This window comes from Sminthopsis crassicaudata, chromosome 3, assembly GCF_048593235.1.
Source record: "Sminthopsis crassicaudata isolate SCR6 chromosome 3, ASM4859323v1, whole genome shotgun sequence".
Taxonomy (NCBI): Eukaryota; Metazoa; Chordata; class Mammalia; order Dasyuromorphia; family Dasyuridae; genus Sminthopsis; species Sminthopsis crassicaudata.
In genome coordinates, this window is record NC_133619.1 from 66,447,520 (window position 1) to 66,467,758 (window position 20,239).

The following is a 20,239-nucleotide window of genomic DNA, read 5'->3' on the forward strand; positions in this document are numbered from 1 at the left end:
CCAAAGATGGAAAAGCCTTGGTCAAAGCCTGTTCTTTGTAAGTGGCAGAATCTGAATTTTAACCTTCTTGCAATTAGGAAATCCATTCTCTTTACTTTATTATGCTGCCATCTCTTGTATTTATTTTCTTTTAAAAATTCAGCCAGCATTTACTATGCACAAGACATGTGGATATAAAACCAAAAATTTTCACCTCTCATAATCTTTGCAAGTAAATTAAAAGGAAGATAAAGTATCTTCAGGACAGAGAAAATGTTACTCATTAGAAGGTTGGCTGGTTGTTGCCATTCATTCATTCATTTATTATTAAACATATGCACAGATAATTTTTCAACATTAATTTTTGCATTGCCTTGCCCTAGATGGCAACTAATCCAATATATGTTATACATATTAAAATATGTTAAATCCAATATATGTAAACATTTATATAATTATCTTGCTGAACAAGTAAGATCAGATCAAAAGGGAAAGAAAATGAATAAGAAAACAAAATGCAAATGAACAACAAAAAGAGTGAGAATGTTATGTTAGGATTCACCTTCAGTTCCCACAGTCATCTCTCTCTGTGTAGATAACTCTTCATCAAGAGGGCATCGAAACTGGCCTTAATCATCTCATTGATGGAAAGCGTCATGTCTATCAGAATTGATATTGTTGTTGTCCTGTACAATGATCTCCTGGTTCTGCTCATTTTACTTAGCATTGTAATTTATTCTTGAAGATGATCAAAATGACATCACTATGTTAGCATCAAGTTGGTGTGTTCCACGTGGCCATCAGACTGATAGAAGCTTGGAATGTCTGCCATAGGCTGGACATAAATAATCCAGAAAAGGTCAGTTGTCTATGACCTTTTTTGGTCTTAAATTCTTTCTTTCTTTGTAGATTTACCAGGTAAATTTCTCCATCCATTCCCTATTGCTTATGTTATCACCCTTTATCCATAAATCAAGCACCTATTTGGACCAGATCTTGACTTCCACCTATATTGCTTTCTACCACTGCCTTGTGAAATGTTGCTCTATACCTAGTTTTTGCTCTACTATTGTCCAGTTTTCTCAGGAGTTTCTGTCAAATCATGAGTGTTTCCCACCAAAAAGCTTGGTGGACATATGGAAATGTTTTATATGATTACACATGTATAATCTATATCAGATTGCCTAGCCTAGCAATTGCCTCCCTAGGGAGAGGGGAAAAAGGGAAGGACTTCAAAAAAACCCCAAAATTGTTCTAATATGTAATTGTCCCTTGAACTACACTATCAGTACAGTATTTGCATGGGTTGGGGGGAGGGGAAAGGAGGACTGGGAAAAGGACAAAGTTTTTGCAGTCGGGAGGATCTTTAGACTTGGTTCTCCCAGCAAATAAAAGTGTAACTGGGCAAATCAGCTTACCTCTCTACTGCCGAGTTATCTCCCGCAAAAGGGGCTGGACTGGATGACTTTTAGGGTCTCTTCCAGTTTCTTTGTTTCTTATGTTGCACAAAAAATCTGCGACTTTTTAAGACACTAGGCAAAAGAAACTGAGATTCAGTATAGGAAGAAAAACAAAACAAGGCAGGGGGGGGCAATAGGGGTGGAAGCCAATAAAAATGTATAAATAGATGCACACGCCACTTTGTCCTCGAATAGCTCCGGGGCTCCTGCCTCAGCCCGGCGTGGGGTCCTGGGTTCCTGCCCTGCGGGCCAGCGGTGCCGGCGTGCACAAAAGTGCGCGCGCCGGTCGTGTTCTCCGGGCTTTCACATCTGGCTGGAGTCCCGGCCTTCCTCCTTAGAGGGCAGCAGTGGTGACTTCCCCGGGACCGGAGACGCTCCCAACCCCGCACGGGGCATGCGCTCCACTTAACTCGGGGGAATTGAAAGGGAAAAACAACTAGCAAAAAGCCGCGTCCGCGAGCCTTCAAACCTCCCACTTCGCTGTCCCAGAGTGGCAAAGACAGCTCCAGGGAGGGAGATGAGTGAGGAGATCGCGGCCCGTGCCTGTGGCTCGGAGTTCTACTAGGCTTCGCGCTGGCTGTCCCGGACTGGGGGCTGCACCGACCGAGGCGCTGGGGACGGTGACCGCAGCGTGATGCACCCGGAGCCCGGCCCGGCGATGCCTTCCCGCTGAGTCGCCTGGCAGTCCCGCCGGCTTCTGTCCGCCAGTGGCTGGACAGCCATCCAGCCGCCCTTCGGAACCGCGGCTCCTCGCGGACAGACACGCACAGACACAGGGGGGCGGGGACTGAGCGGTTAGGGTCTTTTCTACCTTAACCTGCCGAGTCTCCAGGCGGTCCTGGACAGCTCTCCATGGGGCTGCGGGCCTGGCTCAGGACGCTGTGCTGCTGCTGCCGGTGCAAATGCCTGGAAGACCCGGACGTGCCCGAGAAGGAGCCCCTGCTCAGGTAAGGGCGATGTCAGGGAGCCAGCCACCCAGCAGATGGGGCTCTGGAGGATGCCGGGCCGGCAGCGGCTGCGGAAGTCGGTCCTGGCGGACCGCTGGTCCAGAGTCGGCTGCCCTTGACACAGTCGTTACAGCCCGATGCTTGTGACTCCGTGCTTGTCTTTGTGTGTGCTTCTGGTCTGTGTCTCCGTCCGTCTTTCTGACCACACTGAGATCCTTTTGCGCTCAGCTTTAAGGGCTTCATGCTTGGTTCGCTCGGGCAAGCAGAACTTTCCGGGCTGTGAAGTTAGTTGTGACCTGGGCGCACCGAGCGGGGCTAGCGGATGCCTAGAGAGGGGAGCAGTGTGAAGAGGGAGAATCGTGGAGTTACCGTTCTGGAAGAGCAACTGCGAGTGATGGGTTTCTCCCTTCGAAAAGAAGTGGGCATTGTGTTTCAGCCGCCTGCCTAACGAAGACTCATTGTAGTTACTCCAGGAAAGCATTTCTCTGATTTTTGCTTTGAGAGTGGGGGAGGGATGCTGTCTTTGTTAAGGACAGTTTGTTTAGTCAGATAAAGTTTAGGTTCTGGATAACTTGAGATCCAAGAAAATGGCTGGGAGGGAAGCATCTTAACTATTCAGATTAGGGTCAGTCTAAAAATAAAGGGATCAGAATGGGGAAGACCACGGGGCCTACTTGGAACTTGAGGAAATCTAGGTTTACATTCTGGCTGCCTCAGATACTTATTACTTGTGTTACCTTAGGCTGATTAATCTCAGCTAATAATAATTAATATCTTAATTTATGTGGAACTCACTATGTGTCAGGTACTGTGCTAGGTACTGTGCTTTGCAAATATTTCATTTGATCCTCACAACAACTCTGGGAAATACTACTACTACTACTACTACTACTACTACTACTACTACTACTACTACTACTACTATTACTCCTCCTCCTACTAGTACTAGTACCAGTACTAGTACTACTACTACTATTACTACTACTACTACTACTACTACTACTACTACTGTTACTACTACTAAATACTAATGAATAATATATGCACCACACCACTAAGGGCTTTACAAATGTTATCTTATTTGATTCTCACAGCAACCCTGGGGGGAAATGCTATTATTAATAATACCGATAGCCAGTGTTTATATAACATCTTGGGAAGCAGGAGCTTATTGTATCACACATAAATTAGTGTCTGAGGCCAGCTTTGAACTGATCTTGATGCAAGTCCAATGCTCTATTGACATTCCATCTGCTACTTCTCCATTTTCTCATCTGCAAAATTATTAGATTGGATGTTTTTAAGGTCCTTTACAGGTCTAAATGTATATACTTTTTAGGATTCTCATTTTTTAGGGGGGTTAAGACATTTGGATTCAAATTAGCTGTGTTATCTGGGTCAAGCTGCTTAGCCTCCTTAGGTCTCAGGACTATAAAATGATTTCTATGATCTTGTAATTTGTTATGGACAAATATTATCCAGCAAGACTTAAATCCAGTCAGTCCATCGTTATCTATCTATTAGGCAATATGTTAGGCACCTGGGAAACAAAAGGAGGCAAAAGGCAGTCCCTACCCTCAAGGAAGGGGGAGGCTTACATGCAAACAAATATAAACAAAACAAGCTATATACAGGATAAATAAAACATGATTAACCAAGGAAAGTCACTAGAACTAAGAAGGTCTAGAGAGGGCTTCCTATAAAAAGGAGTTTTAGTTGAGATTTAAAGGAAACCAGAAAGATCAGTAGTCAGAGCAGAAGAAAGAGTGTTTGGGGGATAGCCAGAGAAAATGCCATTAGTGAAGAGTGTCTTATTGGTGGAACAATCAGGATGTTAGTGTCATTGGATTGGATTGAAGAGTATGTATTAGATTTAGGCATAAGAAGAATAGGACAGAGGCAGCTAGATTGCTCTGTTAGATAAAAGCACTAGTTTTGAAGTCAAGAGGACCTTAGTTCAAATACAGACACTTATTAGCTGTGTGACTCTGGGCAAGTCCCTTAATCCCAATTGTTTTACATTTAAAAAAAAAAAAAAAGAAAGAAAAGTTAGGAGGGGATTATGAAGGGCTTTGAATGCCAAACAAAATATTTGCATTTAATCCTGGAGGTGATTTTGAAATCACCGGAATTTATTGAGTAGGGGACTGACCTGGTCAGATCTGTCCTTTAAAAACTTCACTTTAATGGGTGAATGGAGGGTGGATTTGAGTGGGGAGGAACTTGAGATAGACCCACCAGTAGGTATTGCAACAATTAAGATGATGAGAGTCTGCTTTAGAGGGGTGGCAGTGTCAGGAGAGAAGGGGGCATATTGAGAAAATGATACAAAGGTTAAATTGACTTGCTTTGGCAATAGCTCGGACCAGTAGGAGTGAGAGAGTGAATGATTCTTAGATTGTTGGGCTAAGGGACTGGGAGGATAGGATTGCCCTCTAGAATAATAAAGAAGGTAGAAGAGAGGGAACTGTTTAATGGGAAAGATAATGACTTGTTTTGGATTTGCTGAGTTTTAAGATGTCTACTAGACATCCTTATTCTCACCTGCTCTCTACCCATTATGCCAGACTAGGTCTTACTTTACCCCAATCTTATGATTTTAGTACAGCATTTTTTGTACTCCTTTAATTTGAAAAAATATAGTGCTTTTGGAGTTAGTCTATATTCAAATTGTCATAATTCAGCTTCTTAATGTCTGTGTGAAATGAGTTATCTTTCTTGACCCAAGTCCCATGAATTGAATGGATTGGTTTTCTTCAATAGGCAGTGTGCTGTAGTTTAGGATATACTAAACCTAACTAGACATTTTGCATATGTTTATTACTCTTTGAACTGTGTCTCTTGACCTAAGTTTCTTAAGTTTCTTAAATAAAATGGAAGAGTTGGAATATGACCTATAAGGTCTTTCATCTCTGTGTCTCTATGTATGAATTGTCCATAGGCTGAGGATCTAGAAGCATAAATTTATTATTTCATACCATAAACACACATTTGTTTCATAAAGATCTCTTTTGATAGAAATTTTAGAAATAGTAATTTTATTATTATTTTTAGAAATAGTACATTTAAAGTAAGACAGAATTTTGGTGGTGCACTGGAGTTTAAAACCAGCCAAGCTCATATAGCATTAATAGCTTCATATATAAAGGAGTGTCATCAAAAGAAAGAAACTTAAGCCCCACTACTGCCTTCCAAAAATATGAATTTTATTTGTATAATAGCTTACCTCCCAGCATTCAGTGTTTCCTTTTCATATCAAATCTGAACGCTTCTTTCTGCCTGGTGTCCAAGGTCTTTTGTCCTAGCCAATTTCATTTTCTTGTCTACCAGCTCTTCCTGTAATTATTTGTTCTAATCGGTTCGTTCCTTTCTTGGACCTTTCTTCCATGATGTTTTCTTTACTGGGAATACCCTCCTTTCATCCCTGTATTTGTCTCCTATCCATCCTTCAAAGCAAAGCTCATGAGCCCTGCATCCTTCCTAAAGCCATTCTTGACTACTCTAGCCCTTAAAATCCTCCTCTCTTCTAAATTCTGTATTTCTGGGATGAGCTATAGTCATTTTGATCCCTAATTTGACCACTGAACCTAGAAAATTCCCAAGGAGAGAATGAAGCTGGTGACATTGCCCAGCCCTTCCTCACTTAAATCCAATTCATTTGCAAGTCATGGCATCACCTCCCTGATGTCATGGGCATCTTTGGGCATGAAGGACAATCAACATATGTATAATTTCTATTCTACAGTTATGCACACCCATACATGCCATATAAATAAGTCACAATTAAATTAGGTTTACAAATTGCTTTCTTCAAACCAACTTAAGATATAGGGATTGTAAATTTTGCCATCCCCATTTTGCATATGAGAAAATTAAAGGCACAGAGATTGTGATTTAGGAGCAGATGAATCTAGATTTAAATTAAGAAGGGACTTTAAAAACCAGGGATAAAGAACATCCAGCCTGCCAGCCATTTAAGGCCTGCAGAATCATTTGGTCTGTCCCTGCCTAGGCAACTGGAGGGGATGAGTTAGGTACAACACCCTCCCCGCTGCCTTCTAATCCAATTTCCCTCACTTTACGGAGAAGCTCTAAAGGATTTTGTTTCTTATCTAAGGTCATATGATAGCAGTAATTGGCCTGGGAACTGTTGTGGTTTCTTTTGTATCTAATCAAGTCATTGAGCAATTATTAAGCACCTATTATGTGCTAAGGGCAGGAGATACAAAGAAAGATAGTTCATCTGCAGCTCATAGCCTAAAGAGGAAGTTAATATACAACAATTATGTATGAACAAAATAGATAGAGAATAAATTGGAGATAATCAACCTGGGAGGCACGTAGGCATTGAAAAGCAAATCTAGAGGTTTCTTATAGAAGTACAGGGCCTTGAAGGAAGCCAGGGAAGTTAGGAGATGGATATGGAGATGAAGAGGGAGAGAATTCCAGGCCTGTAAAAATGCTTAGATAAATCTTGTATAGGATGCCAGAGTCACTACTTTAGTCTTTCTTCCATAAGAAGATTGTAACATATTAGAAAGCGGGGAGGAAAAGATTTAGGTAGTAAGTTCCACAAATGCTAAGTGGGTAGAGTCCTGGGTCTAGGGTCAAGAAGCCCTGAGTTCAAATTCAGTTATAAACACTATCACCTTCAGAAGTCTCTTGTTTCTTCTTGTTTTTTAGACATTATGACCCTCCAAAGGTTATTGAGAGGATCAAATGAAATAGATAATATTTATAAAGCACAGAACATACATAGTGCCTAAACCATAGTAGGCATTTAATAAATGCTTGTTTCCTTTGCTAAAAATCAGTGGGTAGTTTATCTGATAAAATCCAAGTTTTCATAGATTTGATAAAATATAAAAACCGCTTGTGAACCATGGATATTTTAAATATGGCCAATAGGAATAGTCTTGGTTTACTTTTGTTGTCTTTATTTTAAATCCAGGACTTCCCTGTCTAAGAAGGGACACTGAAATCTAAGGGTTTGACCATATGATTCAATTAAGAACATTGGCAAATCTTTCAGAGCTTATGGCTTACCAAGGTGATAGGGAACTGGCTGTGTGATGATAGACTAGGGTCAATTCGGTGTAATGTCCCAGTTCTGGACAGTACAGGCTTGGATTCCTAGTCAGGATTGATAATGTTTGTAGTATGATTTTGAAGGAGGTTACATGTTCTTTACTGGGAAACTTCTAGGATGAAATTCCTTTTGGAATACCAATGTTCTGGACTCATCCTCCATGACCCATGTGCTATTCTTCAGAGAACTTCTTTGGAGGAGAATAGCTATATTATTTTCTCTAATGGAATTTTAGGTTTCGTTTGTAAACATTTCATTTGTTCTTACTCCCCCTACCCTTTTTATTTGTCAGCCCATGAATGACTTTCTCCTTTTGGTTTGTAGAGTTTCCCTCACTCCCAGGATGAGGTGTGGTATCTCCTGGGAGATGTGAGGTTCCTCTGGGAGAGTTAGTTGTCTATAGAAAGACAATGTTTTGCGGTGGGAAATAGGTCAGTGCAGAGATCTGGCTTGAATACTGACTATTGCTGGCTGTGTGATGCTGGGCAAATCACTTAAGCTTAATCTAAGCCTTAGTTGCCTTATCTATAAGACTATCTCAAGTGTGGATTTTGGATCTGTGCCTACCAACCACCCTTTCAACTTCTAAGTACATCAGGCTTGATCCCTTTCATTTGAAAAAATGAGGGGGTTGGACTAGATGGCCTTTCAGAGCTCTTCTAACTAAATTTGTAAATCTGTGATCCCATCTTATTGGGTGTTGTACTTTGTAAATCTGTGTTTTGTAAATCTGTGTTGTTACTATTGACTGTATTATTATCTCCTGGAGCTGATCAGGTATTGTAGCTATGGTTTCTTTGATTTAGAACAGCTTAAAGGATCCTTCTCTAATGGGAAAATCCCTGATATTGAAAAAGTACAAAGCACAAGATTTAAAAATCCTGTGCACCTTGGTACCATTTGTGCTGAGATTGGTCTCTTTAAGATTCCACATCTTATCTCTAATTGATAATAACATCAAAGTGATTAGGACTTTGCTTTCTGAATACTGAAACTCTGAGAAGCTTTAATAAGTGCTTTAAGAATACTTTAAGTAAGAAGTGAGGTGAAGAGTGCCTGGCCTAGAATGAGGAAGATGACTCTTCCTTAGTTCAAATTTGGCCTCGGACACTTCCTAGCTGTGTGACCCTGAGTAAGTCATTTAAACCTGTTTGCCTCAGTTTCATCTGTAAAATAAGCCTGAGAAAGTAATGACAAACCACTCCAGTGTCCAAGAAAACTGAAAAATGGGATCACAGAAAGTCAGACACCACTCAACTGAACAACAGTAGCTTTGTAAAAATTGTGGCTAACAACTAATTTTTTATTTTATTTTTTTTTAGAATATGTTGATAGGTAATTTTAATGGAATTTTATTTTTCCAAATACATGCAAAGATAGTTTTCAACATTTGTCTTTGTAAAATCTTGTGTTCCAAATTTTTCTCCCTCTCCTCTCTCCTCCCTCTCTCCAAGACAACAATCTGATATCAGTTAAACAAAGTGATTAGGACTTTGCTTTCTGAATACTGAAACTCTGAGAAGCTTTAAGTAAGTGCTTTAAGAATACTTTAAGTAAGAAGTGAGGTGAAGAGTGCCTGGTCTAGAATGAGGAAGATGACTCTTCCTGAGTTCAAATGATCAATTATCTTGCTGCACAAGAAAAATAAATCAAATGCAAGCAAACAACAAAAAAGAGTGAAAATGCTATGTTGTGAACCATACTCAGTTCCCACAGTCCTCTCTGGGTATAGATGGTTCTCTTCATCACTGTTCTGAATCATCTCATTGTTGAAGAGAGTTACATCCATCAGAATCGATCATTGTATAACATTGTTGCTGCTGTGTACAATGATCTCCTGCTTCTGCTCATTTCACTTAGCAGCAGTTAATGTAAGTCTTTCCAGGCCTTTCTGAAATCATCTGGCTGATCATTTCTTATGGAACAATAATATTCCATAACGTTCATATACCATAACTGATTCAGCTATTCTCCAACTGATGGGCATCCACCCACTTTGCAGTTTCTTGCTCAGCAATTGATTTCTTTCAACTGAATAATTTGGATCCCAAAGAGTTTATTAACCAAAAATCATTCTGCTGCATATACCATAACTTATTTAGCCATCCTTCATCTGATTGGGTGTCCACTAACTTTCCAATTCCTTGTCCCTATAAAAAGGAATGGTTAGCAATTATTTTGTGAGTTAAAATAAAATAGCTATTTCAATTTGACTGGTCAAGTCAGTCTTCATGCTACTTTCCACAGGGGCAGATATTAATAGTTATACCGCTGTTTTGTTTTTGTATCTTTAGCAGCTATTATAGTGCTTTGCACATAGTAAGAACTTAAATGCTGGTTGGATTGGATTGATGCATATCTATTTTTTAATGTAGCGTTTAAGCTTTTTTTTTTTTTTTTTTTTTAATGTTTATCCTTTCTGTGGTCTATTCCCTCTACTCTCCATCTCCTCTATTCCTTATCTTCATGGCTTCTTCTTGGTTTATTTTAACTGTCCTGGGTGCTTATGAATTAATATCATGGTGGCCAGGCAATCCATCTAGTCTTGGAGGAAAGGGCAAAAAGGTCTAGTGTCTATAAACCTTCCTACTTGACTCTGTTCTTGAACCCTTCAAAATTAATAACTCCTGTCAGTTGACAAAAGAGAAATTTGTAATTCTGGGGACTTATGAGTAACTGTGATTCCCCCACTGGCAAAGGAGGTTTACTTGGCTTTCCACATGCTTTGTTTCATCTTGGAATTATGCTCATTACTTTTTGATCTTGCCTTCCTTTTATGCTTTACTATCTTAAGATTTTGTTAGGTCAGTTTTAAGTTTTGGGGTCCTACATATTGCATTCTGGCCCTAAACTTAATAAATTTCTGATATAAAGTCAAAACAAGACTTCAATATGGGAAAGGAACAAACTGTACTACTGTATAGTTTGATGCCTAGATCATGATATTTCATAAAAAAGAAGAGGAAACCTTTTTTGATTCAAAGAAAAATATGATAAAATTTTATATTTCTGATTAAATTAATATTATAGTTATTGTGAGAGACAGGTTTAAGCCCTTTTGTTTATTCTTTCATTTACATGATTGCTTTAAGAGAAGTTGGTAATAATTGTCAATGAAGAAAATATTCAATTATTCAAATGTAACTAAATATGGAATTCATGCAAAATGATTAATTGGGTTCTTGGGGTAAATGGATAAATGAAAAAACAAGTTCTCTGCCTTTTCAAGAGAAAGCTTTTTTGTCACATGTTACATAAGATGAATACCTCAAAAGTACATAATAATAATAATGATGTTAATATTAAAAGTATCTGACATTTATATAGTGTTTTTAAGATTCACACAGCAAAACTCATTTCATCCCCATAAAAGTCATGTGAGGCAGATGCTGTTATTATCCCCATCTCACAGATAAAGAAACTGCGGGTTAGAAAAGTTACATGAGTTATGATCAAACAGCTAATAAATATCACAGAAAGGGTTTGAACCCAGCTTTCTCTTTACTCCAAGGCTGGTGTCTGACTATGTGGAACTATAAAGAGAAGAGAAATGCTCATCAATTACTGATCCTGCCACTTAGTAATTATCCGATCATATAGGAATCATAGTATCTTAGAGCCAGAGCTGGACTTCAATCTTACACCTCCTCATTTTATAGATGAGACTAAGAGGCAGACAGATTAAGTGACTTGTCCAAAATTACAGTGGTGCTGAATAGAGCAGAGTCAGAAGTTGAACTCGGCTTTTTTTCCTGGACTATGAGTTTTAGAACTCTGAAGTTTCCTTATGTCCCATTGAGAGCTCTTTTCTCTCTTACACCAACACAATAGTCCAGTGCACAAGTAAGAGGTTCTCTAACCTCTGAAGTCTGTTCTGTAAGTCATCTGAGACCAAGAGAACCACGTGATTCTCCTGGTATGTCCCGAAGATCATATTCTGATGCGGAAATTGGAGATCTTCAAGAAGGAAGCCTTGAGGTGTTGTTGAAAGAGCTTTTCACTTAGTCTTTCACTAAAGAAAAACAGGACTCATGGGTGCTATTGTGATGTTTTCAGAAGAATAGCATTCCTTTCTAATTATTAATGCTGCCACCAGATGGAAGGAAACATGTTGCTGATACTAGTGGTTGGTATAAGGAAGATTCATCTGTAGGTATCACTTAACTATTTTACTTGCTTATATTTATCCTTCCACAACTTTTAAGGGTGGGAAGTTCGGTGAGAGTATAATAATAAAAAGAACTACAATGACCATTGACATTTACATATTCCTTTAGTTTTACAAATTTTTTTTTTCTCATTTGAGATTCACAACAATCCCAGGGGGTAAACATTGAAGGCATGAATTATCTTCTTTTACAGGTAAGGAAACTTAAGATGTGGGAAAGTAACTTCCCTAAGATTGGACAGTTAATTCAAAATCAGCATTTGAACTTAGTCAGGAGAAGGGAGCATTATCTCATTATCTTATTCGAAGGTCATAACATCTCAGGAGGTAGTCACTGAAGACATGAATTATCCTCTTTTACAGGTAAGGAAACTGAAGATGTGGAGAAAAAACTTCCCTAAAATTGTACAGTTAAAATTGTACAGAATTAACATTTGAACGCATATCTTCCTCTAAGCCCAGTACTATACCAGAACGAACATTAAATTCACAATTCTTCAAAGCTCCCTAAATAGACTATGCTCCTTTTAAAGTTTTCTATTTTCATCTTGTATGGTGTGCTTTTTTTTTTTTTTTTTTTCTTGTTTCAAGGTCCATCTGTAGTCCCCATTATTATGCATGAATGTGATTCTGAATGAAGAATAGATGTTTGTTGAATAAATGAATGAATTCATGCCTATTCAAGCATGTTTCACTTTTTTTTCTAGTATTTCCACTTAAATTATTTTTATCTTTTGTTTTTCATTTTATTTCATCACCTTTGTTTTCATTTTTCATTTCCTAATATGTAGCTTCTTACTCCATGGAAGTCATACCTTATAACAAAGTATATTAAAAAAAAACCCCAACATATCAACCAAATCTGCCATTTCATATGTGTGTGTGTATACATACACATACATATATGCAATATGAAACATATATGACTATACTTTTGCAAGGAAGGAGAAAGAAGTCTCCTGTTTCTTTTTTTAGAGCCTGGCTTGATCATAATTTTGTAGCACTCAATTTGTTTTGTTTTCCAATTACATTGCTGAAGTTACTTTCTATCTTGTTTCCCAACTATATTGCTGGAGTCACTTTGTATCTTTTTTTTTTCCAATTTTCCAAATGTAATTGGAAAAAGTCATTGTATATCTTGTTTTCCTGGTTCTGTTTACTTCACCTGTGTATCAGCTCATTGAAATCTTCCCATGTACACATATTACTATCCTTTAACATTGATTCTTTAATATTGTTCAATCATTCTCAATCAATGGGAATTGACTTTATTTCTAGTTTTTGGCTGTAAAAGAAAGTGACATATTTCATTTTCAATATATTGCCTGAAAACTTTGGTGGCAAGACATTTAGGAAAGCCTCATTTTGCTATGGATGACTTGCACTATGTCTATTCAAGAGCTGTTTTAGGGAAGAGCAGATCATGGCTAGGGAGTGTGTGGGCAGCCAAACTGGCTTGCCCTGTCACTGTGCTTCCAGGAAATCACCCTGTTTGTGGCAGTATTATTTGGTGATTCAGGGGTAGGATAATAATAGCTGACATTTATGTAATAGATAATAGGAGCTTACACTTCAGGCACACATGATCTCATTTGATCTTCATTACTACCTTGTGCAAGTATTGTTATCTTCATCTGAACCTGACAATCCTGTGGTTCAGATGGGAGTTAAATGTCTTGCCCTAGGGTAGTATGTAGCCCATTCAGGAATTGAACCAAGTCTCCTTATTTTAAAATCAGTTCCTTCTTCAATATGCCAAATCAAGAATACTAAGGAAAACATTACAATGTTTGTCATTCTTTCTTTAGATCAGGGATTCTTAACCTGAAATATTACACCTCTTTTCAAAATTGATATTTAATATAGTTTCCTTTTTAAATTTATGTATTTTGTGCATTAAAAAATATCATTCTGAGAAACAGTCCATAAGTTTCACTGAACTGCCAGAGAGATCTATGACTCAAAGGGTTAAGAACTTTTTGCTGTAGGTCTTCTGACACTGAGTAAGACATTTACAATTACTATGTCTGACACTCATTTGCCACATCTATAAAACATAGATCTTTAGGTCTTTGGGGATTCAATTCCTGGGGAGAGGCTAACCCTCAGCTTAGAAGCTTATATGTTCTCCTGTTTCTTCAATCTTCAACTTAGAAGGGCTTTTTACTTTGTATGAAAGCCATTGGTAACCTCCCAACATGCTCTTGCCTGGCATCTGGCATCTCAAGTGCCCTATTGAGTTACTCAGGCATGTGCTCTCTACACACTCGAGCAAGTACATTCAAGGCAATTTGCTTGCCTCTTTCAGTGCTTCCACTTCACCACTAGTCCTGAAGATGGCCTACCTTGAGACAAAAAGCATATTATTTCAGCTTGGTCCATGTGAGAAAAATAGTTCCAAAAACAAGTAGCTGGCCTAATAACTAAAAATAAAAAAGAATCCTTAGTACCAGCAGAAAGTAAACCTTGTGACTATGTAGGCTGCAGCCTAAACAATGCATTCCTGACATTTTCATTTTAAAAACATCCCATAGTTGGGAATTTCAGAGTTTGACACATGTTTGATTTTTAGTATCCTTATGGGATTAGCACCATTGTTGGATCACTGCTATATATCTAGAACTATACTGGGTGATATGGGAGATGGAGTAGAAGCATAATACTAATTCCTGACTTCAAGGAACTTATTCCATAACTGAGGGGAAAACAACTTATATGCACTCAAAAAATGCCTATTTTTTTCCTTCCTGCTCCTAAATTCTTCATGATTGAATAATACAAATTATCAAGTTTTGATCAATTCCATCTAGGTAGCACATTGGATAAAGTGCTAGACCTGGCGTCAGGAAAACCTGTGTAAAAATGTAGCCTCAGATACTTACTAGAAGTCATCTCATCTCTCTCTATTTACTGAGACCCAGGAAAATTAAGAAGTCACACTTAACACAAAGTTAAGCTCATACTAAATGACCCAGATACTAATACTCTTTCCTCTACACCATGCTACATTTTCAAATACCTTTTAAAATATAAAAAACCCAGGAATTTGCACTATTTGATAGAATTTGGTTGGGCATATTTATTTCCAGCTATATTAGAATGTATTCTATGATGTCATCAAATTATATGGACACCTATTTTATTTTTACAGCTGTAGATTTTATAGATGCTATGTGGAATCAGTAAAACTCACTCTCTACCTCCTAGTTTTGCTCTTGAGTTCAAATTGATAAATGATTGTTACCTTCCCCATTAGAATGTAAATCCTTATTCATTGTATTTGTAGCATATTACTTGGTATACCATAGGAGCTTAATAGTGTTTGTTGTCCTTTGTTTTTGAAGAGGATCAAAAAATAGTAAGAGCCAAGGTATAGAATGTTCGACTGTAGCTGATCAGACCAATATGAGCTCCGAGTGTTCTGCCACAGGTTGGACATCAATAGTCTCTATGAACATTTGGGGTGGCTTCTCTAATTTTGCATATCTTGAGTTTCTTTAATTCAATTTTCTTTGCTTTTAGAGCATAGCATCTTTTCTGAGGACATGCCATGCTGGATGGTCCTGTGCCAGTGTCTCTCATGTCATACATTCAATTCTAAAGTTCTTAAGAAAGCTGTCCTTGTATTGCTTTTCCTGACTACCTTTTGAGCGCTTGTCCTGTGTGTGCTCTTCTGAGTAACAGAGTTAAATAACCAGCCAGAGATTTGCCTGTGTGGTCAAGATCTTGGATGTGGTAGTCACAGATTGGGACTCATTAGTGTTTCTGAAACATTTATTAGCACCAGATGCTTGTTGGTGGTTAGGGAAGCAGTTCAAATTTTTCTTTTTTTCTACATTTTGTATTTTTCCTATGTCCTCATTTTTGGTGTTTTGTATTATGTATATATATACTAATGTTATAATATATATTTCATAGATAATACATACACATACACATGTATATATATAAAACACATACTTGTACTGCTAAGTACTGCAGTGAATAAAGAGTTGGGTGTGGAGTCAGGAAGATTCATCTTTCTGAGTTTAAATTCAATTTTAGACACTTATTGTGTTGCCCCTATGTAAATCATTTAAGTATTTTAGTCTCAGTTTCCTCATCTGTAAAATGAGCTGAAGAAAAAAATGGCAAGCTATTCTACTGTTATTGCCAAGAAAACCCCAAAATAGAGTCATAAAGAGGCTGATAGAACCGAAACAAATCAACATTATTATAAGCATATAAACAGTGCTACCAAGGTTGGCCCTCCCTGTCTTTGGAAGATAAGCAAAATAACATATCTGGGAAGTGAGTGGGACAGCTAGAATTAGAATCCAGGCCTCAATGTCCAAATTTCATTTGCTTTCCAAACTTTCTTCAGTAACCATAGAATTTAAAGTGAGAAGTTATATTAGAGGTGGTGTAGTCTGGTACTTTGATTTTTAAAGATAAGGAACATTGAATAAAATGTTACGCCCAAGGTTACTCTGCTAATATTTGCAGAACTTATTCTTGTTCTGTTTGATGTTGGGCTGCTTGGTACAATTGCTTGTATGGCCCAGGACAGTTAAGACCAGAGGAGTCTGGAAGGGTCTGAAACCTTAAGTCCAGGCAGACAAGGGCTGAGCATGAAGTTGCTGAAGGTCCAGGCAGGAAATTAGAGTCTTGGGAGATCAGCAAAGGCGAGGAGACAGGAGGGAGTTGATCAGCAGAAATGACACTGGCAAACTGGGCTGTCCCCTCTGATCCTTGTAGGACCTTTTAGTTTTTTGTACTTTGGACCTGGGCCACTCTGAGGGTCCCAGAATCTCTGGAATCTTCCTGATTAGAAGGTGCTTCTGAGGCTAGAATGTCATCCAATCTGTCTGATCAAAAGTTGTGTCACTCTAGGCAAATCACTTAACCCTTTTTGCCTCGTTTCCTCATCTGTAAAATGAGCTGAAAAAGAAAATGGCAAACCATTCTATTATTATTGCCAAGAAAACTCCAAAATGGAGTCAATAAGAAGTGGGTGAGCATGGCTATTACTATGGATGTGTGGGTGTGTGACTCAAGGAACCAATAGGGTTTTCAAGGTCAGCTAGTTAACCCTTTAATTTCACAGATGATGAAATAAATCCAGGACAGGTAAGAGATGGTTTTATGAAGAGGTCAGAGGTAAGCATAGTTTCATAGGATTATAGATAATAGATTTTGAAGAGACTACAGAGATCATTTAGTTTATCCTTTCCTCCTCACTTTATAGATGAGGAAACTGAGACATAGGGAATTTAGTAGCTTAATCCAGCTCACATAGATAGGTGGTCTATGAATCCAGACTTTGTACTTTCTATCGTACTGCACTATTTCTGACTGAGATGGGGAGGAACAAAACTAAATTTATCCCTTTCATTTTTAAGAATACTTCTTATCTTATCTTTTTTGCTAGTCTCCTCTTCCTGTTTCCACAAGTTGTTGCCCCTGCTCAGATTCCAAGAGCATGAACTCTCATTGTCTGGGCACAAGGGGATTGGTACAAGCCAGCAACGGGCCAGTGAGCAACCAAGCCAGCAACCGTGGAGCATGGAGTCAGAGAGAAGCCAGGGGTCAGCAGCATTAGAGACAAACAAGGAATGGGAAGCTAGAAAGATCCTATGCAGGATGGACTCCATTACTGGCCCAATGCTAGAGAATCAAGGGGAATTTAAAGAGAACAGAACAAAATCCAGAAGAATAATAATATATACTTGGAGTATTCTTCCTTACATATTTACTAGCTTATGTGATCTAGGGCAAGCCACTAAAGTTTCTAGGAATCAGTTTTCTCCTTTGTAAGATAAGAGAATTTGATTTGATTTTTAAAGATTCTTTCAATTTTTAATCTATGATTCTGAAGCATCTAGCAGTAATATCTCTAGAACTCAGTTTCCTCATTTGTAAAGTGAAAAGGTTGGGTTTGAAGTACCACTACACACCTCTCGGGTTAGCTATGACAGAGAAAGGTAATGATAAATGTTGGAGGAGATGGAAAAGTGGGAACTAATACATTATTGGTGGAGTTGTAAAACAATCCAACCATTTTGGAAAAAAATTTGGAACTACACCCAAAGGGCTATCAAACCTTGTGTATCCCAAAGAGATCACGAAAAATGGGAAAAGGACCTATGTGTGCAAAAATGTAGCAGCCCTTTTTGTAGTGGCAAGGAACTGGAAACTGAATGAATGCTTATCAGTTGGAGAATGTCTGAGTTATGAGTGTTATGGAATATTATTATTTTATAAGAAACAATCAGCAGAATTTCAGCGCATCCTGGAGAGACTGACATGAACTGATGCTGAGTGAAGTGAGTCAAACCAGGAGATCATTATACATGGCAACAGCAAGATTATGCAATGATCAATTCTGATGGATGTGGCTATTCAATAATGAGGTGATTCAGGCCAGTTCCAATGATCTTGTGTTGATGAGAACCATCTGCATCCAGAAAGAGGATTGTTGGCTTTGAATGTGGGTCACAGCATAGTATTTTCACCTATTTTATTGTTTGCTTACATTTTGTTTTTTTTTCTTATTTTTTTCCCTTTTTGCCCTGATTTTTGTTATGCAGCATGATATTTGTGGATATAGGTATAGAAGAGTTGCACATGTTTAACATATACTGGATAACTTGCTCTCTAGGGGAAGGCGGGAAGGGAAGGAAAAAAATTGGAACACAAGGTTTTGCAAAAAGGTGCTACGTAATCTATGCATATTTATGGAGGAAAAAGGAGGGTTGGGTTTGATTTCTATAAAGTTTTTTCAACTCTTAATCTATGCTCCTGAAGTAGATAATAGTAGTAGATAAGGTCACTGTGCAAAGCTCTAGAGGGCACAAATTCTGCTCTTCATTCAAAGACCAACTCTCCATCCAGCCTTTTCTTATTTTGCTCCTTTCCCAAAAAGCCAAATGGGAAACTTGAATAGTAGGTTCCCCCCACTCCCCTGGAGACTTATCACATTCTGCCTTGTTCTCAAGTTACTTAAGTACTTGTCTCATTAGCTTCCTCATCTCTTTCTCTCTTCATCCTCCCATCCTAACCTGTATTATAAACTTCAGTAGGCAACTATATGCTTCAATAAGATTCAGAGATTGTGTCTGTCTTCTTATTCCTGGCAGAGAGCAGTAATGTAGCCACCAAAAATGTATTGCATTAAGTTTATTATCAATAGTTTTTTGGTAAGCAAATCTGTCAGTGGGGTAGTTCTAGATTCTAAGGAAAGCTATTACATATTTAGTTTAACAGTAAACAGCCAAATAGCATCCAGATTCCAGGTGAAAAGGGAATGCTTCTTTGTTTGGAAAAAGAATGCAAATTTATGTATATGTACATGTAGATATGTACATATATATGTATATGTACACATCACATACATGTATATGTGTATTAGAAATAGATAAATTTATATAACTCATCATTTTGGAAAATAAATCTGGTTTAATGGTAGGAGATCTAAACTAATAATCAGAAAACCTAGGTTCTGGTGCTGATCATTTGCTAGCTGATTTGATCACTTGTATAAAATATGGCAATAATACTTCGTTGAGTGAGAGGGAGGAACTGAAATATGTCATAGCTGGAAGTATGAAGCATATTATGGATGAATGGAATCAGGGTTGATAGTATTTATATAGTACCTGCCAGACACTGTTTTTAGTGCCTTGTAAATATTTTTTCACAACAATTCTGGAAGGTAGTTGTTATTATCCCTATTGTAAAGTTGAGGAAACTGAGGCAACAGACCTTAATAATTTGCTTAAGGCCAGCTAGTAAGTATCTGAAATTAAATTTGAACTCAGGCCTTCTTGACTTCAGGCCAGTAGTCTGTAGTATATCAGTAGCTCTATTCACAGTATCTCCTTTTTTGGTATTATGTAAAATAACAAAAGAAGCTGGAAAATCTTTTACAGGACTATGATCAAATTACTTAACCCTATGGAATCTCAACTTCCTCATCTACAAAATGGGGTTAATAATGCCTGTGGAACCTACCTCCTAGGGTTATTATGAAGTTCAAATGAAATAATATAGGTTGTTCCAAAAGTTTTTAGTTTATCAAGGTTTAAAACTTCACTAAGACTTTTGGGATATTATACATGTAAATCACTTTTGAAATCTTAAAAGTGCTTTATAAATTTCAACTCTTCTTGTCTTAACTGTTGAAATAAAGGGTTACATTTATAATTTTAAAAGAAAGTGAAAAGTACAAAGACTTTATCTGGAGCTTGGAGTAAGGCACATGATATGACATGTAAAACATGGGCCATGAATGTAGCATAAACACCATCTGTTAAGAGTTTAAATCAACTGGAGGCAAACTAGCTAGGAGGAAATTCTCTGAACTGATACACTGTTAGTAATGTCATCCAATCATAATTTTCACATTCTATAGCCTCTAATAATGTGCCTTGAGGCCTCCATTCCTAAGTATCCCTTCACTGGTCTGGTCATGGTGCTTTCTTTAGGTAAATGGCTCATTGGGTAAAGAATTTATTCCCTCTCAAGCCCAACTCCCCATTTGTCAAACGGGTTGATAATAGTCCCTATCTCCCAGGGACATTGTGAAGATCAAGTGAGAATATTTGTAAGGCACTTA

General features: G+C 38.0%; 2 protein-coding genes across 2 annotated transcripts in view; one reads left to right on the top strand and one right to left on the bottom strand.

Annotated features, from left to right (window-relative positions):
* Positions 1–406: 406 nt before the first annotated feature.
* On the bottom strand, positions 407–2,293 carry LOC141561876 (uncharacterized). Its single transcript, XM_074301965.1, has 3 exons — positions 2,284–2,293; positions 1,615–2,250; positions 407–1,511 (listed from the first exon to the last, which is right to left on the bottom strand). The coding sequence occupies exons 1-3, from the start codon at positions 2,291–2,293 to the stop codon at positions 1,504–1,506; spliced, it is 654 nt and encodes a 217-aa protein (XP_074158066.1). The 3' UTR covers positions 407–1,503.
* Positions 1,813–20,239, top strand: part of MREG (melanoregulin) — a 67,979-nt gene continuing 49,552 nt past the window's right edge. The window contains exon 1 of the mRNA XM_074298752.1: positions 1,813–2,386. Coding sequence (XP_074154853.1) covers positions 2,292–2,386 — 95 coding nt within the window. The 5' untranslated portion in view covers positions 1,813–2,291. The remainder of the gene's footprint in view (positions 2,387–20,239) is intronic.